Source organism: Hyla sarda, chromosome 6 (assembly GCF_029499605.1).
Source record: "Hyla sarda isolate aHylSar1 chromosome 6, aHylSar1.hap1, whole genome shotgun sequence".
NCBI classification, from domain to species: domain Eukaryota; kingdom Metazoa; phylum Chordata; class Amphibia; order Anura; family Hylidae; genus Hyla; species Hyla sarda.
The window spans coordinates 90,742,917-90,766,837 of record NC_079194.1 but is presented as its reverse complement, the minus strand read 5'-3'; the positions used below and the strand labels follow the sequence as shown (position 1 = coordinate 90,766,837).

General features: G+C 49.3%; 2 protein-coding genes across 13 annotated transcripts in view; both read left to right on the top strand.

The window, feature by feature from the left end:
- The window catches only part of IL17RD (interleukin 17 receptor D), a 96,264-nt gene extending 89,231 nt beyond the window's left edge, over positions 1–7,033 (top strand). For 10 of the 12 annotated variants that reach the window (XM_056524400.1, XM_056524406.1, XM_056524401.1 and 7 more), the window contains 4 exons: positions 1,128–1,238; positions 1,514–1,698; positions 3,285–4,209; positions 5,359–7,032. In XM_056524400.1, the coding sequence (XP_056380375.1) occupies positions 1,128–1,238; positions 1,514–1,698; positions 3,285–4,209; positions 5,359–5,465 (1,328 nt within the window). In that variant the 3' untranslated portion in view covers positions 5,466–7,032. Of the gene's footprint in view, positions 1–1,127; positions 1,239–1,513; positions 1,699–3,284; positions 4,210–5,358 lie in introns of all 12 variants that reach the window. The other 2 variants (XM_056524410.1, XM_056524411.1) reach the window with 1 other exon arrangement.
- Positions 7,034–7,850: 817 nt separating this feature from the next.
- ARHGEF3 (Rho guanine nucleotide exchange factor 3) overlaps positions 7,851–23,921 on the top strand; it is a 420,133-nt gene continuing 404,062 nt past the window's right edge. The window contains exon 1 of the mRNA XM_056524425.1: positions 7,851–7,904. Within this exon, the coding sequence (XP_056380400.1) occupies positions 7,885–7,904 (20 nt within the window). The 5' untranslated portion in view covers positions 7,851–7,884. The remainder of the gene's footprint in view (positions 7,905–23,921) is intronic.

Below are 23,921 nucleotides of genomic sequence, written 5' to 3'. Positions count from 1 at the left end.
CTTTGCTTCTATTCCTGTGAAACACCTAAAGGGTTAAAATGATGACTGAATGTCATTTTGAATACTTTGGGGGGTGCAGTTTTTATAATGGGGTCTTTTGTGGGGTATTTCTAATAAGAAGACCCTTCAAATCCACTTCAAACCTGAACTGGTCCCTGAAAAATAGTGAGTTTGAAAATTTTGTGAAAAATTGGAAAATTGCTGCTGAACTTTGAAGCCCTCTGGTGTCTTCCAAAAGTAAAAACTCGTCACTTTTATGATGCAAACATAAAGTAGACATATTGTATATGTGAATAAAAATTTTTTTTATTTGTAATATACATTTTCCTTACAAGCAGAGAGCTTCAAAGTTAGAAAAATGCAAAATTTTCAAATTTTTCATCAAATTTTAGGATTTTTCACAAGGAAAGGATGCAAGTTACCACAAAAATTTACCACCATGTTAAAGTAGAATATGTCACGAAAAACACTCTCAGAATCAGAATGATAACTAAAAGCATTCCAGAGTTATTAATGTTTAAAGTGACAGTGGTCAGATGTGCAAAAAACGCTCTGGTCCTTAAGGCCAAAATGGGCTTGGTCCTGAAGGGGTTAAATATCCCACACTTACTATAATACAGGAGGAAGACCACACAGCACTGTCACTTCTTTATAGAAATAGGTGGTGGGGCAACTGTTTCCTGGGTCATTGAGATTACCTGTTCAGATATATAATTAGAAAAATTTCTATCTATCTATATCGAGAGAGAGAGAGATTGAGAGAGAGAGATTGAGAGAGGGAGATTGAGAGAGGGAGATTGAGAGAGGGAGATTGAGAGAGAGAGATTGAGAGAGAGAGAGAGAGAGATTGAGAGTGAGAGATTGAGAGAGAGAGATATTGAGAGAGAGATTGAGTTACAGATTGAGAGAGCGAGAGATTGAGAGAGCGAGAGATTGAGAGAGCGAGAGATTGAGAGAGCGAGAGATTGAGAGAGCGAGAGATTGAGAGAGCGAGAGATTGAGAGCGAGAGATTGAGAGAGCGAGAGATTGAGAGCGAGAGATTGAGAGAGCGAGCGAGAGGTTGAGAGAGCGAGCGAGAGATAGATAGATAATGGTTACTGAAGTAAATACTTTCTTTGTGTTGTAGTGCATTCTCCCTGGGCTGGACCGATTCGTGCCATCGCTATCACAGTCCCATTGGTCATCATATCCGCCTTTGCAACACTATTTACTGTTATGTGCAGAAAAAAACAGCAAGGTATGTGCCATAAAAATTAGTATTTAATGCATTTATTGATATAAAGGTAATGTGTTCTGTATGGACTTGATTTAATTTTTTTTACTGTGTACAATATTATGTGCCTAAAGTTATATCCCCAATGCCCATATGATAGATCCATGTTCACATGGATCATACAGTGCTCAGTTCTGGGTTTGCTGTTTGCCAAGAAATTTCTAGTTTTCATTCTCTTATAAGTCTCTGTTCCGCCAAATTTTCTTCCACTGACTGACTGTATTTTTACCTTTTTGTAGAAAACATCTATTCACACCTCGACGAGGAGAGCTCAGAGTCTTCTACTTATGCCGGAAGTCTGCATGTGGAAAGGCCTCGACCGCGGCCCAAAGTCTTCCTTTGTTACTCCAATAAGGACTGTCAGAAACACATCAATGTGATCCAGTGTTTCGCCTACTTTCTCCAGGATTTCTGCGGATGTGAAGTGAGCAGCTCGAATGGTTTTACCTAAAAATCCCATTGAGTTTTGTCTGTAAGGTTGGGTTCACACTGTGAGAGTCATCTGCGTTGGAGGTGTATGTCCTCACAGAAATGTATGTCTGTGTATATTGTCAGTTTTATTGAGTTCAATTACCAGAATCTAGTCTGCTAGCGACTACACTCAGTCACACAAATTAACAGTATATTTTGGAATGGACTGACTTTTATTTAAATTTTTTTAATTCACTTTTGACCACAAACTGCACTTTTTGAGTCCTGCTAAATAACAGTGTATATTTTGAAATGCACCAAATGGAGTCACTGAAAGATTATACTTGGTACATTGAACTCAATGACACAGGTATACCACTGTGTACGACTGCATATCTTTTTGCTGGTATATACCCTAAACATAGACCTCTTTAAAAGTGTGACGCGGCTTAAGAAATTTCTTTCAAAATAAAATGGGAAAGAAAAAAACAAAACAAAAATTCGTTTTTAATTTGCCCTTATTCGGTAACTTTTTAAATATTTTAATGGAGAAGTTTCTGATAATGTTGAGGTATATGTTTGCCATCCCAACATCATCACAACAGATCACCCAGCCTTCCTAGAGTCTTGACTATTATATATCTATACAGGATAGGGGTTGTAGTGTTGCCACAGTGTCTCATGCATTGGAGCCCATAACAGTCAATAGGTGCACTCATACAGCTGTATACAGTAAGGGCTACAACATCTATAAAAACCTGTATCCACTATATGTGCACAAAAAACACAGCTACAGCCAAAGATTTACTTTGGGGTGACAAACCAAATCATCCTGCATAGAAAGAGCGCCCCCTTTTGGACCCTTATGGCTATCAGCTGCTTTAAAGGGGTACTCCAAAGGATAGGGGATAATATGCCTGATCGCGGGGGTCCCACCGCTGGGGACCCCCGTGATCTTGCACGCAGCACCCCATTACAATCAGTCCCCCGAGCATATTCGCTCCGGGTCTGATTACTGGCGATCACGGGGGCCGGAACATTGTGAGGTCACGATGGGGGGACACATTTCGATCAAAAAGTGCGCTAAGAGCCTCAATTTTTTTACCTAGAGTGCTGTTGCAACTTTCTTTATTGTGAGGTCATGGCCCCGTGTGATGCCATGCTCCGCCCCCTCAATGCAAGCCTATGGGAGGGGGCGTGACCACGGTAATGCCCCCTCCCATAGGCTTGCATTGAGGGGGCGGGGGTGACGTCACACGGGGGCAGGGCCATGATGTCACAATGCTCTGGCCCCGTGATCGCCAGTAATCAGACCCGGAGCGAATATGCTCGGGGGGACTGATTGTAACGGGGTGCTGCGTGCAAGATCACGGGGGTCCCCAGCGGCGGGACCCCCACCATCAGGCACTTTATCCTCTATCCTTTGGATAGGGGATAAGATGTCTTAGCGCCAGAGTACCCCTTTAATGTGTTCAGATTGCTACTTTTTAATCATTAACAACTTTTTATTATCTGTATTTTCTTCTTCACTGAGGAACATTACAATGATTAACCCGATTTCAGTTCTTGTTTTATTTAATGTCCCATTGTCTCCTCCAGGTTTCTTTAGACTTGTGGGAAAACTTGAAGATTTGCAAAGAGGGACAACGAGAGTGGCTGAAACAAAAGCTGAAAGATTCTCATTACATCATCGTTGTGTGTTCCAAGGGAATGAAGTATTTTATTGAGAAGAAGAAGAAAAAGAGTAAAGGCACCAACATTGAATCCGGAAAAGGAGAGATGTTTGTGAGCGCTATGGCTATGATCGCTGAAAAACTAAACAAGGCCCAGGACAGCTCAGATGACCTGAGCAAATTCATCACTGTTTACTTCGACTACTCCAGTGAAAATGACATTCCTGGTCTTCTAGATGTGACCAAGAAGTACAAACTCATGGACCACCTCCCTCAGCTGTACTCCCACCTCTACTCCAAAGAGCTCAGCCTGCAAGACCATGAGCATTATCCCACCAACATCAGCAAACGCAACTACTTCCGGAGCAAAGCCGGCCGCTCGCTGTATGTCACCATCTGTAACATGCACCAGTATATTGATCAGGAACCAGATTGGTTTGAGAAGGAACATATTCCCTCACACTCTCCCACCCTGCACTACCAGGAACCTGTCATGGAAAAGTTTGATTCCGGTTTGGTCTTAAATGATGTCACAGGCAAACAGGGGACAGAACATGACTGCCCAGTGAAGGCAGATGCGGTGGCGCCGGTGGAAGGTTACTTACCAACCCTGAGAAATGACACTGGGGATGAAATTGAAGGACAAACCACACCGCTTGAGTGTTGTGTTCTCCAACCAGTTCTTCACTGTGTAAAGGTTGTCAACCAGGCAGATATGCCTCGAGACTCTGGGATATATGACTCTTCTGTTCCATCTTCTGAGCTGTCATTAACGTTAATGGATGGATTATTGCCTGATCAAGGAGAAACATCATCTATTGCAGAGAGTGTCTCTTCATCTTCTGGACTTGGTAAGGCACAGACCCTTTTTTTAAATCAGAATATGATCATATTCACTCACTCACATGTGTACTGGCTAAATTTGTATGTCATGGTATCTCATTGGAAATGACCTACCCTGTATGTGAATTTCAGCTTTGACCACTAAAAATGGGGAACCCTGCTATTAAAGGGGGTTGTCTCCTTAAATGGGCACTCTCGTTAAAGGGGTATTCCATGCAAAACCTTTTTTTATATATATCAACTGGCTCCGGAAAGTTAAACAGGTTTGTAAATGACTTCTATTAAAAAAATCTTAATCCTTCCAATAGTTATTAGCTTCTGAAGTTTTCTGTCTAACTGCTGTGCATGATGGGAGAATATCCCCATAGGAACTGCACAGCTCCCGGGACGTGAGTCATCAGAGAGCAGTTAGACAGAAAACAGCAACTCAACTTCAGAAGCTAATAACTATTGGAAGGATTAAGATTTTTTAATAGAAGTAATTTACAAATCTGTTTAACTTTCTGGAGCCAGTTGATATATAAAAAAAAGTTTTGGCCTGGAATACCCCTTTAAAACTATTTTTTGCTTTTGCACTCCTTATGGTAAATAAAAAGTCCAAACACAGAAGTCCAAACACAGGAAATGCAGCCTAGAGTGCTGAGGGTGGTGTGTCCAGCTTTATCCAATCATGGCTCCTCTCACACTAAACTGCACACTGGCAGTTTGTAGCAGAGTGAGGGAGGAAGTTCTTCCCCGTATGGCTTCAGATGATGTCACACCTGCTGGGTAATGCCCCTTCTCAGTCTGTGAACCTGAATCAGAGAATGAGCAGAAAATACAGAGCATTATCGAGGTAGAAAACTATAAAATAATAGAAATATAGTCAGAGGGTGGTTTATCATGATGGGGCAGTGAACTGGGAGGATTATAACATTTATCAAGTTAATGAGAGGTATTCTTTAAGAGGGTTTTTCCAAGTTTAAAGATTTTCCTCTATGTACAAGATAGGGGATAACTAGATCAGTTGGAGTCTGACCACATACACCCTCACTGATCACGAGACTGGAGGTCATGCTTAGTCTTGCTTCATTCACTATGTATAGGATTTTTCATATAGGTATAGGTGATCTCTTTAGGGTAAAGCCTGTATTAATCATTTTATTTTTCTCTTACAGGAGAGGAGGAGCCCAGTATCCCAAAATCTGTTGTGTACAGCGTCTGTAAAGCGGATCTTCATTGCCACATTCATCCTGATGAGCTCCAAGCCATTGCACCTTTGTAGTTTACTGGTTAACTCATTCTGTGCCAATAGAAGGGCTAGACCCCACTGGCAGCAGAGGAGTTAATATGCATTGCCACTTTAACAAACAGGTTTTGTGAATAAAGTCACCATATCACTGCAGACCCTGAACTTACTTGAAATAATTGAATGACTAATAGAATTTATTCTTGTCCCTTACCCAAGTATCGGACCTCTGGGAGATAGTTGAATATATGTGGCTCAGATGATGAACGTCACCGAAGATCATCGTATGTTTAATGGATTCGTTTATGGAATTCACAGCTGACGCCTTTATAAGGAGGAAACAAAACGTGTCGTCTTCTGTGGATGTCGTCATTTTTGTAAAGATGTGATACAAGGAGCTTCCTTTTGCGAAGGTTGAAAAGCAAAGTAACAAATTGCCTTTCTGGCCATGAAGCCTAAACCAACACTGTTTCTTAAAGCTGGACTCAAAACAATTACATCTCTCATCCTTGAGATAAAGAAACACGCACCTTGAGAATTGCCAGAAGAGTACCATAATAACCAAACCACTAATGGATTATAGATGTCCTATGGGACAAATCCATGTATATGTTTGCTATGTAGAGAAATTCTGGGACTAATACTTTCCTCATATAGATGTCCTCCACATTACACGATTCATATATCCACCGTAATATGGAGACTACAACTAGACTTGAGCCTACTATTCTGTTCACAAGAGACTTGCGTCACGTAGTCAGCTTTATGTTACATACATGGTACAAATTTAGCAGACCCTTGCACAACTATTATGTTAGTAAATTGTATTTTTGGCAACTTGTGGACGCTTTGTAAATATAATTTATGTAGGTTATTTGGTACATCTTAACATTATATGTCTAACAATGGTTTAAGTTATTTTTGCTGTCTGTTTTGTTGAGGGTGGTCCTACATCATGGGGTTGTAGTCTTGTGCTGTATCTTTATTACATCTGTACTTTATCCATCGTTGCCATGAAATCTCCTCAGATTGCGGAAATTGGGTGAATTTCTGCAGGCTACTTTGAATTGCTAAGGATGTGCTGCAACTACAGCTAAAGTACAGATGAAATTCAGATGCACCAAAAGGCTACAACGCCCTCAAGAGGGTGATACAATGCCCAGATGAAGCATGTCTTCTGCTCTCCCTCCTATTACATTTCTGATCTGACCACAGGGTCAGCTTCACACATGCATAATATGGGCAAACAGCCACAAGTTCTGGCCGCGACTAGTGACCCATACTGACAGCATCATAGGGGTCTGTACACACACGTGTTTAGTAATACATTTTTTCTATTGCGGTTTTAATTGTTAAAACATTGGAAACAAAAAAAAAAAGCAATGCCTGCCATATTTTTCATTTTAGAAAAAGTAGTTTGAACACTTTTCAGGACACGGTTTTCCACTGCAGTAAAAAGCAGATTGTATTAAGATTTTAGTTTTGGCTCTGCATATCTTAAAGGAGTAGTCCAGTCCTGAAAAACTTATCCCCTTTCCTAAGGATAGGGGATAAGTTTCAGATGGCGGGGGGTCCGACCGCTGGGGCCCCCTGCAATCTCCTGTATGGGGCCCCGGCAGCCCGTGGGAAGGGGGCGTGTTGACCACCGCACGAAGCGGCAGCTGACACACCCCCTCAACACAGCGCTATGGCAGAGCCGGAGATTGCCGAAGACAGCGGGCTCTACCATAGAGTTGTAATGAGGGGGCGTGTCATCCGCTGCTTCGTGCGGTGGTCAACACGCCCCCTTCCCGCGGGCTGCCGGGGCCCTGTACAGGAGATCGCGGGGGGGGGGGGGGGGGGGGCAGCATTCGGACCCCCCGGCATCTGAAAATTAGCCCCTATCCTAAGTTTTTCAGGACTGGACTTCTCCTTTTAATCTAGTGATCCTTGGTGTGGCCCTGCCTGCCCAATACTGAGCCTCGTAAGCTAGTGCCATTCTTGATCGTATTGGGTGGGAGTCGGGATGTGTAGTACAGCCTTTACACTTTGTTTATTTGCTGCAGTTGTGTTGGGATATTTTTTGTATGCGTTTTTGCTGCTATTTTTGAGAATTACAGCAAAAATTGCAACATTAATATGGCACAAATAACAGAGTAAGGTACGTCTGGCACTGCGTTGTCTCGACTTTGTGCTGTTATCTACAAATGTCCCCAGTGAATGTAGGGGCCGGTGTAAAGGTGGGGGTGCTAAATCCTATAACACACATGACGCTGCATAGAATGATTTAGGTACAGAGAAGGATAGCACTCACCACACCACTTCTTTCTTACTTGTCCTTTATTCGTTTCATGGATATCTCACCTGCTTAAAACAGCAGGGAACCGTCTCATGCAAGCCTGCATGTGGACGCCCAGCGTCCGCATGCAGACTTGCATGAGACGGTTACCTGCTGTTTTAAGCCGTTGAGATATCCATGAAACGAATAAAGGACAAGTAAGGCTGCATTCACATCTCGTTTTTACATACGGGTGCCAGATCCGGCTGGGGGAGGGGAAAACCGGGCGCTCCCGTACCCCAGCCAGATCAGCCCGTAGTACACTACGGTTTTAGCTCCGGTCAAAACTGAGCCGACCGGAGTCACCGTTTTACTCCGGTCGGCTCATTAAAGTAAATTGATTTACGGGCTGATCTGGCTGGGGTACGGGAGCGCACGGTTTTCCCCTCCCCCAGCCGGATCTGGCACCCGTATGTAAAAAAGGAGATGTGAATGCAGCCTAATAAAGAAGTGGTGTGGTGAGTGCTATCCTTCTCTATACATAAATCCTAAACATGGCACAACTGCAACATGTAAAGCAGTCAAATACTGTAAGGGAGCATTGAAACCTGTTTGGAAATTTGTCTTTAAAGGGGTACTCCAGTGGAAACCTTTTTTTTTTTTTTTATCAACTGGTGCCAGAAAGTTAAACAGATTTGTAAATTACTTCTATTAAAAAATGTTAATTCTACCAGTACTTATTATCTGCTGAATACTACAGGAGGAAATTATTTTCTTTTTGGAATACAGTGCTCTCTGCTGACATCACGAGCACAGTGCTCTCTGCTGACATCTGTGTCCATTTTAAGAACTGTCCAGAGTAGGAGAAAATCCCCATAGCAAACATATGCTGCTCCGGACAGTTCCTAAAATGGACAGAGATGTCAGCAAAGAGCACTGTGTTCCAAAAAGAAAATAATTTCCTCTGTAGTATTCGGCAGCTAAGAAGTACTGGAAGGATTAAGATTTTTTATAGAAGTCATTTACAAATCTGTTTAACTTTCTGGCACCAGTTGATAAAAAAAAAAAAAAAAAAATAGTTTTCCACCGGAGTACCCCTTTAAAGCACACCAGAGCCTACATCCTAATTCATAGCATGTATTAGGAAGGCATCTACAGCAATATGTTGTCTTCCCACCCCTCATCTAGTCTCCTTAATATGACATGCATCCAAAGGTTTTTGGTCAAGTCCCTATAAATGATTTATATGTTTGTGAACCTCACATTCCAGCAGTTTCTGGTTGAGCCTACAACATGTACGTTTTATTTGTCCACTTTGAACACTAAAGTGAATAGTTTTACAAGTTCTAGTATTTGTATTTTACAGCCATCTTCATTTGAGTATGTTTGTGTCAAGCATACCCGGTACTAGGTGTAATGTGCACACTCCTACGTCTTAATTACAACAATGGGACATAGCCCCAGGTTCTTCAGGTTAAGTCCCAGCATGTAGCTGACACTTTCGATTCTACAAGAGCCTTGAGTAGTCAGTGAAAAAATGACCAGTATAGACCTCATCCACCAAGTCACACTAGAAATAAAATGTCCTTGAGTATACTTCAGTGATCTAATGGTTCTTCTATCGGCACCAAGCATTAGCCTCTTTTTATATGGCTATATTCACATACACCTTCATAATAATTCAAGCACTTTTTGTTATGCTGGACATATATTAATACCGCTCACCCAATTTTTCCATACACATGCATGCTGAGCATGACCAAGCAGTGTGATGGTTGGGTTAAAGCTCAATAGTGTGATGTGGGCTGCCGTCATGAGTGCTTCTAGCAAAGATTTGGTGGTGTGGCAGATTAAAGGGGTTATCCAGGAAAAAACTTTTTATATATATTATATATATCAACTGGCTCCAGAAAGTTAAACAGATTTGTAAATTACTTCTATTAAAAAAATATTAATCCTTTCAGTACTTATGAGCTTCTGAAGTTGAGTTGTTCTTTTCTGTCTATGTGCTCTCTGATGACACCTGTCTCGGGAACCACCCAGTTTAGAAGAAAATCCCCATAGCAAATCTCTTCTAAACTGGGCGGTTCCCGAGACACGTGTCATCAAAGAGCACTTAGACAGAAAAGAACAACTCAACTTCAGCAACTAAAAAGTACTGAAAGGATTAAGATTTTTTAATAGAAGTAATTTACAAATCTGTTTAACTTTCTGGAGCCAGTTGATATTTATAAAAAAAAGTTTTTTCCTGGATAACCACTTTAACTAGTGTGAGGAGTTGGGGTGGAGTTGTTCGTGACACAAGCATTGTGATTGCTGTCTCCATCCCTATTGAATTTCAAAAAATTGACAAGCACTGTACTTGCCTATGTTCAGAAGTCACATAGCCAGTGAATAGACTGGAAGCAAAGCATGAAAGTTGCCATGCCAATCAATCATAGGACCCCCGTTCTCATGATCATTGGGGGTATCAGTGGTTGGACACTCATTCTTGTGAATTGTGTCGGTCCCTGCAGTAGGACTCCCATTGATCAGATATGTATTTCCTATCCTGTAGGTAGGTGAATTGTTTTATACTTGGGATAAGCAAATCCTCTCGGCTGTGCTAACAGTATGCACAGACAAAACGTTAAACATCCAAACAAGAAGTAGTTTACATTATAGGGATACTCCACTGCCCCAGCGCCCGGAACATTTTGTTCCGAACGCTGGGTGCGGGCTGCAGGGGTCGGGACATCACGCCCATGCTCCCTTGTGACATCATGCCCCCTCAATGCAAGTCTATGGGAGGGGGCGTGGCGGATGCCACGCCCCCTCCCATAGACTTGCATTGAGGAGGGGCATGACACGACGTCATGAGGGGGTGTGGCCACGCCCCCTCCCATAGACTTGCATTGAGGGGGGCATGACACAACGTCATGAGGGGGTGTGGCCGTGACGTCACGACCCCTGCAACCAGCGTTCGGCACAAAATCCCTTAGACTTGCATTGAGGGGGGCATGACACGACGTCATGAGGGTGTGTGGTCACGCCCCCTCCCATAGACTTGTATTGAGGGGGCCATGACACAACGTCATGAGGGGGTGTGGCCGTGACATCACGACCCCTGCAGCCAGCATTCGGAACAAAATGTTCCAGACTCTGGGGCAGTGGAGTACCCCTTTAATTGAAGTAAAAACTAATTTTCCCTAAAGTGAACCATCAATTAAAAAAAAAATAATAATAATTTTATATATATATATATATATATATATATATATATATATTTATTTTTTTCTTTTTTTTCATTTTAATAGTCACATTAATATGTGATATAAAATAGTTTTCTGGAGGCTACAGTCAGTGCTATTTAAAGCAATACTGTCTTTTTAATTAAAAAAAAACGTCTGACGTCACACAGACATGTCAAAAGTTTTTATCGGTCGAGGTCTCAGTGGTGAGACCCCCAATGATCTCAAGATCTAGCCAGGAGAACATGCCTCTGTGAGCTTCTCTCCCCAGCTTGCAGCTTGATTGGTGAAGGAGAGGGGCTCCATAGACTAACAATGGAGCTAGTCTTGTGCAGTGATTTATATTTTGATAGATGTAGCAGAGCTAGACAAGTCTTTAGGTAGCCAGTTTCTTCTTTACAGAAGATGCCTATGAAAGATTTTGTTACTGCCCAGTTTAATCTAGTTTGCCCCTGGAGAGGTCGGACTGTCCTCTAAAGCCTTCTGTGTCCACCTCTTTTATCACAAGTACTTTATGCATTCATTATTATGCATATTTATTATTGCAGATTGTGTGGGCAGCTTTACAACCAATCAAATTAATGTATGGGGGAGAAAGGAGACCTTTCTACTTTACCCAAATGCTATAATTTTTGAAGCAAACATCAACAGCAATAAACATTTCTAACAAATGACTATCCCCCCCCCCCCCATTTATATACAGTATAGCGTAAAAGTAACTGTGCCATTTTAATGTCTTTTCTTTGTAAATATTGTAGCTGTATTGATATGAACTGTAGCAAGTTGTGAATTGTACATTTGTTATAAATTAGATTGTATCAGAAATGTAATATTGAAACAATGTATTGTGTCCTGGTACCTTTATATTGTAAAATAAAAACTTTTTTTTTTTTTAGTATTTAATGCTAATTTGTGGTGACTATAATTTATGGGGATTTATTCATTTCAGATCCTTTTGAATTGATTTGATTGTCATAGTCATGCTCTCAAATTTACATCTTTTATTTCTTAAAAGGATTATGACTCAGATTTATTAGTCTGAGACAAAAAGCATGTCTAATTTTTGTATCTGTGGCAGGAGGAGACTTCTGAAGGTGGTGGGATTCAACGGCGCTAACTGGAAGCAAACATGTCAAGTGGGTAGGAAGATGGCTTTATTAAAACAATGCAACGCGTTTCACCGCAGGTGCAGCTTCATCAGGCATCAGATGCCTGATGAAGCCGCACCTGCGGTGAAACGCGTTGGATAGTTTTAATAAAGCCATCTTCCTACCCACTTGATGTGTCTGCTTCCAGTTAGCGCCGTTGAATCCCACCACCTTCAGAAGTCTCCTCCTGCCATTGTCTTGCTCGGATGGGAAGGCTGCAAACTGGATCTACCACTCACTCTCACTGACTACTGTTGTGTGTGAGCTTACACAACCGCATCTGGTAAGGGCAATTCCTACTTTATTCTTGGACCCTACACCTGCGGTATTATGCTATGGAGTGCTCTCTTTTTTTTCTTTAGCTAATTTTTGTATCTGACAGATAGCAACCAATCACTGATTATGTTGAGCAACAAAAGCGGAGTTGTGATTGGTTGCTGTCTGTCAGAGACAAAAATCTGACACATGAAAACGAAATCTTCACTCTGGCCACTGATCACAATTACACAATAGGTAATCGCCACAGCTGCCCTTCTCCCATGGGCAGGGCCGGACTGGGGCTAAAAACCAGCCCTGGAAAAATAGTCATACCAGCCCCACAGCATTGCGTTATTGTAGCAGTCACTGGCTGCAGGGAAGGGACAGGGAAGCCTGGCACTTGATTTGCCATGCCTCTATAAGAGAACTATGCTGTGGCTGTGCCCTGAAGTCAAAGGGGTGCAGCCTCAACATACAAGACAGTAATGTGGTATTAATGCTATGTAAAATCCACTTGGGGAAAACAGTAAAAAAAATAAGTAAAAATATAAAAGCAACCCTTTCTTTTTTGCACTTGCGCTACCGCCAGAATCACGGAACTCAGTTCCCAGTGTCCAGCGCTTCTGGGTTAGGTTACCTGATCTCACACAGCTGCTCATTCAATTACAGGCCGAAGCAATGTCCAGCCTCAGGCGCTGATTGGATGGCTGGCCATGTGACGTCACGTCACCTAACCAAAAGTGCCAGATACCAGGAACAGAATTCCATCATGTCAGTGGCAGTGTAAAAGCGAGGAATTTTAGAGAGGGTTTTTGTTTTGTTTTACGGTCCCCCCTCCCGTAATAGATATTACATAGGGTTAAAATACCGGGGGAAGCATAACACTGGTGCAGGCATTGAGACATAGTTTGAAAATGCTACCAGAATACAGGTAAATAGTCACAGGGGCGGGTCCTGACCAGCCGGCTTGATTGACACGTCTCTCTAGTCTCTAGCAGTGTATAGGGAGACCCTAGAAGACAGTGGTCAGCACTACAAAGTCCAACACTACACCTTTTCCTGACTTTGCAGGTTCCTGCATACAGATGGGGTGCTCAATCCCAATAGTTTATAGCAGTAAGCATAACAGTCTCACAGTAGAACATTATTGGAAGCACTCACCAATCAACTGGGCAACATTTCCTTTGCACAGGCTTTGATAAATCTCCCCTGGGTCTTGAAACTGTGGACTGTTAGGGATTCCAACAATGGTCTGTGCATGCTGGGAGTTGTCATTTTGCTGGGAGTTTTAGTTTAGCAACAGCTGGAGATCCACAGTTTGGAGACCACTGATACAGGGAGAGATGCGCCACCTGCCCTGCTGAGACCCGCCCTGAGGACTAATCACCGGTTCCGGTGGCATTTACAAACTAAGATTCCTTTGAATGACCGAGTGTCATGGGATCATGATGCCTGCACCAGTTTTATGCTGCCCGCTATTTGGGCAAAATAAAACTGATAACCGGTTCCCCTTAACTGTAGTTAAATTAAAAAAATATAGTTATTTAGAAATAATAAATAAACAACCTAAATTGCAAAAAAAGAAGAGAACCAAAGTGCCCCTCCCTTACAAAGTAGTAACAGCAGGTCTCTTCTTCCCAGAACCTACCCCACATTACAGGTCCCCCCTCATCACAGGTCCCCCCTCTCCAGCCCCCCACATAAAAGGTCCCCCCTTCTCCAGCTCCCTATATCAAAGGCATCCCCTCTTCTGCCCCCCACATCACAGGTCTCCCCCTCTTCTGCCCCCCACATCACAGGTCTCCCCCTCTGCAGCCCCTAACATCACCGGTCTCCCCCTCTGCAGCGCCTAACATCACAGGATCACAGGTCTCCCCCTCTGCAGCCCCTAACATCACAGGTCTCCCCCTCTGCAGCCCCTAACATCACCGGTCTCCCCCTCTGCAGCCCCTAACATCACAGGTCTCCCCCTCTGCAGCCCCTAACATCACAGGTCCGCCTCTGCAACCCCTAACATCACAGGTCTCCCCCTCTGCAGCCCCTAACATCACAGGTCTCCCCCTCTGCAGCCCCTAACATCACAGGTCTCCCCCTCTGCAGCCCCTAACATCACAGGTCTCCCCCTCTGCAGCCCCTAACATCACAGGTCTCCCCCTCTGCAGCCCCTAACATCACGGGTCCCCCTCTGCAGCCCCTAACATCACAGGTCTCCCCCTCTGCAGCCCCTGACATCGCAGGTCTCCCCCTATGCAGCCCCTAACATCACAGGTCCCCCTCTGCAGCCCCTAACATCACAGGCCCCCCTCTGCAGCCCCTAACATCACGGGTCCCCCTCTGCAGCCCCTAACATCACAGGTCTCCCCCTCTGCAGCCCCTAACATCACAGGCCCCCCTCTGCAGCCCCTAACATCACGGGTCCCCCTCTGCAGCCCCTAACATCACAGGTCCCCCTCTGCAGCCCCTGACATCACAGGATCACAGGTCTCCCCTCTGCAGCCCCCCTCCCATCACAGGTCCCCCCTATGCAGCCCCCCCCCCCAACATCACAGTTCCCCCCTTTACAGACTACATCATCACAGGAGGCCCCCCCCCCCCACATCACAGGTCCCCCTCTGCAGCCCCTGACATCACAGGATCACAGGTCTCCCCCCTCAGCAGCCCCTAACATCACAGGTCCCTCTCTGCAGCCCCTAACATCACAGGTCTCCCCCTCTGCAGCCCCTGACATCACGGGTCCCCCCTGCAGCCCCTAACATCACAGGTCCCCCTCTGCAGCCCCTAACATCACAGGCCCCCCTCTGCAGCCCCTAACATCACGGGTCCCCCTCTGCAGCCCCTAACATCACAGGTCCCCCTCTGCAGCCCCTGACATCACAGGATCATAGGTCTCCCCTCTGCAGCCCCCCTCCCATCACAGGTCCCCCCTATGCAGCCCCCCCCCCCAACATCACAGTTCCCCCCTTTACAGACTTCATCATCACAGGAGGCCCCCCCCCCCCAACATCACAGTTCCCCCCTTTACAGACTTCATCATCACAGGAGGCCCCCCCCCCCCCACATCACAGGTCCCCCTCTGCAGCCCCTGACATCACAGGATCACAGGTCTCCCCTCTGCAGCCCCCCTCCCATCACAGGTCCCCCCTATGCAGCCCCCCCCCCCCCCAACATCACAGTTCCCCCCTTTACAGACTTCATCATCACAGGAGGCCCCCCCCCCCCAACATCACAGTTCCCCCCTTTACAGACTTCATCATCACAGGAGGCCCCCCCCCCCCAACATCACAGTTCCCCCCTTTACAGACTTCATCATCACAGGAGGCCCCCCCCCCCCCAACATCACAGTTCCCCCCTTTACAGACTTCATCATCACAGGAGGCCCCCCCCCCCCCCACATCACAGGTCCCTCTCTGCAGCCCCTAACATTACAGGTCTCCCCCTCTGCAGCCCCTGACATCACAGGTCTCCCCCTCTGCAGCCCCTGACATCACAGGTCTCCCCCTCGGCAGCCCCTGACATCACAGGTCTCCCCCTCGGCAGCGCCTAACATTACAGGTCTCCCCCTGTGCAGCGCCTAACATCACAGGTCTCCCCCTCTGCAGCCCCCACATCACTGGTCTCCCCTCTCCACCAGCACCCGCCCTGAGGACTAATCACCGGTTCCGATGGCATTTACAAACTAAGATTCCTTTGAGTGTCCTGGGATCATGATGCCTGCACCAGTTTTATGCTGCCCGCTATTTGGGCAAAATAAAACTGATAACCGGTTCCCCTTAACTGTAGTTAAATTAAAAAAATATAGTTATTTAGAAATAATAAATAAACAACCTAAATTGCAAAAAAAGAAGAGAACCAAAGTGCCCCTCCCTTACAAAGTAGTAACAGCAGGTCTCTTCTTCCCAGAACCTACCCCACATTACAGGTCCCCCCGTCTCCAACCCCCCACATAAAAGGTCCCCCCTTCTCCAGCTCCCTACATCAAAGGCATCCCCTCTTCTGCCCCCCACATCACAGGTCTCCCCCTCTGCAGCCCCTAACATCACAGGTCTCCCCCTCTGCAGCCCCTAACATCACCGGTCTCCCCCTCTGCAGCCCCTAACATCACAGGTCTCCCCCTCTGCAGCCCCTAACATCACAGGTCTCCCCCTCTGCAGCCCCTAACATCACAGGTCTCCCCCTCTGCAGCCCCTAACATCACAGGTCTCCCCCTCTGCAGCCCCTGACATCACAGGTCTCCCCCTCTGCAGCCCCTGACATCACAGGTCCCCCTCTGCAGCCCCTAACATCACGGGTCCCCCTCTGCAGCCCCTAACATCACAGGTCCCCCTCTGCAGCCCCTGACATCACAGGATCACAGGTCTCCCCTCTGCAGCCCCCCTCCCATCACAGGTCCCCCCTATGCAGCCCCCCCCCCAACATCACAGTTCCCCCCTTTACAGACTACATCATCACAGGAGGCCCCCCCCCCCCCACATCACAGGTCCCCCTCTGCAGCCCCTGACATCACAGGATCACAGGTCTCCCCCTCGGCAGCCCCTAACATCACAGGTCCCTCTCTGCAGCCCCTAACATTACAGGTCTCCCCCTCTGCAGCCCCTGACATCACAGGTCTCCCCCTCTGCAGCCCCTAACATCACAGGTCCCCCTCTGCAGCCCCTAACATCACAGGTCCCCCTCTGCAGCCCCTAACATCACGGGTCCCCCTCTGCAGCCCCTAACATCACAGGTCCCCCTCTGCAGCCCCTAACATCACAGGTCCCCCTCTGCAGCCCCTGACATCACAGGATCACAGGTCTCCCCTCTGCAGCCCCCCTCCCATCACAGGTCCCCCCTATGCAGCCCCCCCCCCCAACATCACAGTTCCCCCCTTTACAGACTTCATCATCACAGGAGGCCCCCCCCCCACATCACAGGTCCCCCTCTGCAGCCCCTAACATCACAGGTCCCTCTCTGCAGCCCCTAACATTACAGGTCTCCCCCTCTGCAGCCCCTGACATCACAGGTCTCCCCCTCTGCAGCCCCTGACATCACAGGTCTCCCCCTCTGCAGCCCCTGACATCACAGGTCTCCCCCTCTGCAGCCCCTGACATCACAGGTCTCCCCCTCTGCAGCCCCTGACATCACAGGTCTCCCCCTCGGCAGCCCCTGACATCACAGGTCTCCCCCTCGGCAGCGCCTAACATTACAGGTCTCCCCCTGTGCAGCGCCTAACATCACAGGATCACAGGTCTCCTCCTCTGCAGCCCCTAACATCACAGGTCTCCCCCTCTGCAGCCCCTAACATCACAGGTCTCCCCCTCTGCAGCCCCTAACATCACAGGTCTCCCCCTCTTCAGCCTCCACATAACTGGTCTCCCCTCTCCACCAGCACCCACCAACATTACAGCCCCCCTCCTTGCAGCCCCCCCCACATCACAGGTCCCCCCCCCTTTGCAGCCCCCCAACATCGCAGTTCCCCCCCCCCCTTTACAGACTTCATCATCACAGCCCCCCCCCCCCCACATCACAGGTCCCGCCTCTGCAGCTCCTAACATCACAGGATCACAGGTCCCCCTCTGCAGCCCCCACATCACAGGTCTCCCCCTCTGCAGCCCCCACATCACAGGTCTCCCCCTCTGCAGCCCCTGACATCACAGGTCTCCCCCTATGCAGCCCCTAACATCACAGGTCTCCCCTATGCAGCCCCCCCCCCCAACATCACAGTTCCCCCCTTTACAGACTTCATCATCACAGGAGGCCCCCCCCCCCCCACATCACAGGTCCCCCTCTGCAGCCCCTAACATCACAGGTCCCTCTCTGCAGCCCCTAACATTACAGGTCTCCCCCTCTGCAGCCCCTGACATCACAGGTCTCCCCCTCTGCAGCCCCTAACATCACAGGTCTCCCCCTCTGCAGCCCCTGACATCACAGGTCTCCCCCTCTGCAGCCCCTGACATCACAGGTCTCCCCCTCTGCAGCCCCTGACATCACAGGTCTCCCCCTCGGCAGCCCCTGACATCACAGGTCTCCCCCTCGGCAGCGCCTAACATTACAGGTCTCCCCCTGTGCAGCGCCTAACATCACAGGATCACAGGTCTCCTCCTCTGCAGCCCCTAACATCACAGGTCTCCCCCTCTGCAGCCCCTAACATCACAGGTCTCCCCCTCTGCAGCCCCTAACATCACAGGTCTCCCCCTCTTCAGCCTCCACATAACTGGTCTCCCCTCTCCACCAGCACCCACCAACATTACAGCCCCCCTCCTTGCAGCCCCCCCCACATCACAGGTCCCCCCCCTTTGCAGCCCCCCAACATCGCAGTTCCCCCCCCCCTTTACAGACTTCATCATCACAGCCCCCCCCCCCCCCACATCACAGGTCCCCCTCTGCAGCTCCTAACATCACAGGATCACAGGTCCCCCTCTGCAGCCCCCACATCACAGGTCTCCCCCTCTGCAGCCCCCACATCACAGGTCTCCCCCTCTGCAGCCCCTGACATCACAGGTCTCCCCCTATGCAGCCCCTAACATCACAGGTCCCCCTCTGCAGAACCTAACATTACAGGTCTCCCCCTCTGCAGCCCCTGACATCACAGGATCACAGGTCTCCCCTCTGCAGCCCCCCTCCCATTACAGGTCCCCCTAGGCAGCCCCCCCCCCCCAACATCACAGTTCCCCCCTTTACAGACTTCATCATCACAGGTTCCCCCACACACATCACAGGTCCCCCTATGCAGCCCCTAACATCACAGGATCACAGTTCCCCCTCTGCAGCCCCCCCACCATCACAGGTTCCTCCTTTTCAGCCCCCCAACATCACAGTTCCCCCTTTACAGACTTCATCATCACAGGAGGTCCCCCCCCCCCCCACATCACAGGTCCCCCTCTGCAGCCCCTGACATCACAGGTCTCCCCCTCTGCAGCGCCTAACATTACAGGTCTCCCCCTGTGCAGCGCCTAACATCACAGGTCTCCCCCTCTGCAGCGCCTAACATCACAGGTCTCCCCCTCTGCAGCGCCTAACATCACAGGATCACAGGTCTCCCCCTCTGCAGCGCCTAACATCACAGGTCTCCCCCTCTGCAGCCCCTAACATCACAGGATCACAGGTCTCCCCCTCTGCAGCGCCTAACATCACAGGTCTCCCCCTCTGCAGCCCCTAACATCACAGGTCTCCCCCTCTGCAGCCCCTAACATCACAGGTCTCCCCCTCTGTAGCCCCTAACATCACAGGTCTCCCCCTCTGCAGCCCCTAACATTACAGGTCTCCCCCTCTGCAGCCCCTAACATCACAGGTCTCCCCCTCTGCAGCCCCTAACATCACAGGTCTCCCCCTCTGCAGCCCCCCCCATCACAGGTCTCCCCCTCTGCAGACCCTAACATCACAGGTCTCCCCCTCTGCAGCCCCTAACATCACAGGTCCCCCTCTGCAGCCCCTAACATCACAGGATCACAGGTCTCCCCCTCTGCAGCGCCTAACATCACAGGTCTCCCCCTCTGCAGCCCCTGACATCACAGGTCTCCCCCTCTGCAGCCCCTAACATCACAGGATCACAGGTCTCCCCCTCTGCAGCGCCTAACATCACAGGTCTCCCCCTCTGTAGCCCCTAACATCACAGGTCTCCCCCTCTGTAGCCCCTAACATCACAGGTCTCCCCCCTCTGCAGCCCCTAACATCACAGGTCTCCCCCTCTGCAGCCCCCCCCTCATCACAGGTCTCTCCCTCTGCAGACCCTAACATCACAGGTCTCCCCCTCTGCAGACCCTGACATCACAGGTCCCCCTCTGCAGCCCCTAACATAACAGGTCTCCCCCTCTGCAGCCCCCCCATCACAGGTCTCCCCCTCTGCAGCGGCTTACATCACAGGTCTCCCCCTCTTCAGCCCCTAACATCACAGGTCTCCCCCTCTGCAGCCCCTAACATCACAGGACCACAGGTCTCCCCCTCTGCAGCCCCTAACATCACAGGTCTCCCCCTCTGCAGCGCCTAACATCACAGGTCTCCCCCTCTGCAGCCCCTAACATCACAGGATCACAGGTCTCCCCCCTCTGCAGCCCCCACATAACAGGTCTCCCCCTCTGCAGCCCCCACATAACAGGTCTCCCTCTTACCAGACACCCACACACCACATAACAGGACTCCCCCTTACCAGACCCCCACACACACCACATAACAGGACTCCCCCTTACCAGACCCCCACACACACCACATAACAGGTCTCCCCCCCTTACCAGACCCTCACACACCACATAACAGGTCTCCCCCTTACCAGACCCCCACACACCACATAACAGGACTCCCTCTTACCCTTACCAGACCCCCACACACCACATAACAGGTCTCCCCCTTACCAGACCCCACACACCACATAACAGGACTCCCCCTTACCAGACCCCCACACACACCACATAACAGGTCTCCCCCCCTTACCAGACCCTCACACACCACATAACAGGTCTCCCCCTTACCAGACCCCCACACACCACATAACAGGACTCCCTCTTACCCTTACCAGACCCCCACACACCACATAACAGGTCTCCCCCTTACCAGACCCCACACACCACATAACAGGACTCCCCCTTACCAGACCCCCACACACCACATAACAGGACTCCCCCTTACCAGACCCCCACACACCACATAACAGGTCTCCCCCTTACCAGACCCCCACACACCACATAACAGGACTCCCTCTTACCCTTACCAGACCCCCACACACCACATAACAGGTCTCCCCCTTACCAGACCCCCACACACCACATAACAGGACTCCCCCTTACCAGACCCCCACACACCACATAACAGGACTCCCCCTTACCAGACCCCCACACACTACATAACAGGTCTCCCCCCCTTACCAGACCCCCACACACCACATATCAGGAGTCCCCCTTACCAGACCCCCACACACCACATAACAGGTCTCCCCCCCTTACCAGACCCCCACACACCACATAACAGGTCTCCCCCTTACCAGACCCCCAAAACCACATAACAGGACTCCCCCTTACCAGACCCCCCCCCCCACACACACACACCACATAACAGGACTCCCACCCTTTCCCTTACATAGTAATAACATTAGGTTCCCTTTTCCTCTCACCCAGTATAGTAGATCCTCCCCCGAGCAGCTGCAGTCACTGTGTGTGGACAGGAGGAGGGGCCAGGAGCAGTGAGGAGGCAGAGAGTAGAGGTGACTGTACTGTCTGTACAGCTCCCATTACAGACTCCCATTAGGGACTTAGGCAGCCTGCACTCCAGCCACTGCTGGTGCATTGCCATAGAATGAGATTTGCCATAGAATGAGATGGTCCACCTCCATCACATCCTATTGGCACACACTTGTCACGTGACATATTTAAACGTCACGCATCGACGCGCACAGCAGTCTCAGTTTGGCTAACACAGGGAGAGGATCTCATGGCCTCTGTGGCCCGACAGAAGCTCACACATTTACACAGCTCATACAGCTGGCTCATATACATTTACTCTATTATTACATGTACTGTTGATCCACAGCGCTATCGGGATCCCTATGCCCGATGGCGCTGTCATCAGTGTGCGTCTCCACGAGCACCCCACGCCCGCAGCTCTACTCCCCGTCCACCGCAGCTCTACTCCCCGTCCCCCGTTAACGCTCAGGGAGCGATCCACAGCGCTATCAGGATCCCTATGCCCGATGGCGCTGTCATCAGTGTGCCTCCCCGCGAGCGCCCCACGCCCGCAGCTCTACTCCCCGTCCCCCATTAACGCTCAGGGAGCGGGGAAAAGAAAGTAGAGCATCGGGCTCAGGTAAAGTAGTACTGCGCATGCGCAGCACTACGCAAATAGCGTAGGGCTAAAGTTAGTACAGGCGCAGCACTACGCAAATTGCGTAGGGAAGGACAACTGAGCATGCGCAATACTAACTTTAGCCCTACGCTATTTGCGTAGTGCTGCGCATGCGCAGTACTACTTTACCTGCACCCGATGCTCTACTCTCTGTTCCCCGCTCCCTGAGCGTTAACAGGGTACGGGGAGTAGAGCTGCGGGCGTGGGGCGCTTGCGGAGACGCACACTGATGACAGCGCCATCGGGCATAGGGATCCCGATAGCGCTGTGGATCAACAGTACATGTAATAATAGAGTAAATGTATATGAGCCAGCCGTATGAGATGCGTAAATGTGTGAGCTTCTGTCTGGCCACAGAGGCCATGTGAGCTCCGTGCAGCTTCAGCTATCACAGGGAGAGGAGATCCTCTCCCTGTGATAGCCAAACTGAGACTGCTGTGCGTGTCGATGCGTGATGTTTAAATAGGTCACGTGACAAGTGTGAGCCAATAGGATGTGATGGAGGCGGACGATCTCATTCTATGGCAATGCACCGGTGTGAGGTGAAAAATTAAGACCCGTGAAAAAATTGGACCGGTGTGAGGTGTTTTTTTGCGCCCCGTAGATCCATGCGTCCGCTCCTCCCCCAGCTCTCCGAACATTTCTGAAGCTAGAACTGGGGGAGGGCAGAGCAAGGGGAGGGAGGAGGTTCACGCCCCCTCCCTCATCTCCCCTCCCTGAGGACATAGAGCAGTGCTCCCAATGTGCTCCCAATGTGTAAAGGGGGACATACTGCACGGGCTAAAGGGGAACATTTAGCCCGTGCAGTATGTCCCCCTTTAGCTCCTGCAGTATGTCCCCCTTTACACATAGAGCAGTGCTCCCAATGAGCTCTATGTCCTCAGCTCGGGGAGATGAGGGAGGGGACCTGCCGTGGAGATTTACGTCCTCAGCTCGGGGAGATGAGGGAGGGGACCTGCCGTGGAGATTTACGTCCTCAGCTCGGGGAGATGAGGGAGGGGACCTGCCGTGGAGATTTACGTCCTCAGCTCGGGGAGATGAGGGAGGGGACCTGCCGTGGAGATCTATGTCCTCAGGCAGGGGGCGTGCCGTAGAGATCTGCGTCCAGCCGAGAGGGGAGATGAGGGAGGGGGCATGAACCTCTCTCTCCCCTTGCTCTGCCCTCCCCCAGTTCTAGCTTCGGAAATGTTCGGAGAGCTGGGGGAGGAGCGGACGCATGGATCTACGGGGGCGCAAAAAACCACCTCACACCGGCCCTTTCCGAAGTTTGCCGAAGCTAGAAGGGGGAGGAGCAAGTGTACCGAAGCTACAGCGGGCTGCGGGGAGGAGCGAGGGCAGAGCTTTGATTTTTTTCACCGCACGTGGAGGGCAGAGACATGGGTTTGATCATTTCACCGCACGTCTACAGATAATTAAGCCATGCCCCCTCATCCCCCCCCTCCCTGGAGAGCGCCAGAGTGCACCTCTGTATAATACAAGACAGTGCAGGGGGAGAATGAGGACGCACACAGCTCCTGCCCCCCCCCCCCCCCCTTTTGTATCTCAGTAGTCTCCTGGGAGTTGTAGTTCACCAACACCTCTATTGTATCTCAGTAGTCTCCTGGGAGTTGTAGTTCACCATCACCTCTATTGTATTTCACTAGTCTCCTGTGGGTTGTAGTTCACCAACACCTATATTGTATCAGTGTTCTCCTGGGAGTTGTAGTTCATACACCAGTGTTTCCCAACCAGGGTGCCTACTGATGTTGCAAAACTACTGCTCCCAGCATGGGAAACACTGACATATACACAC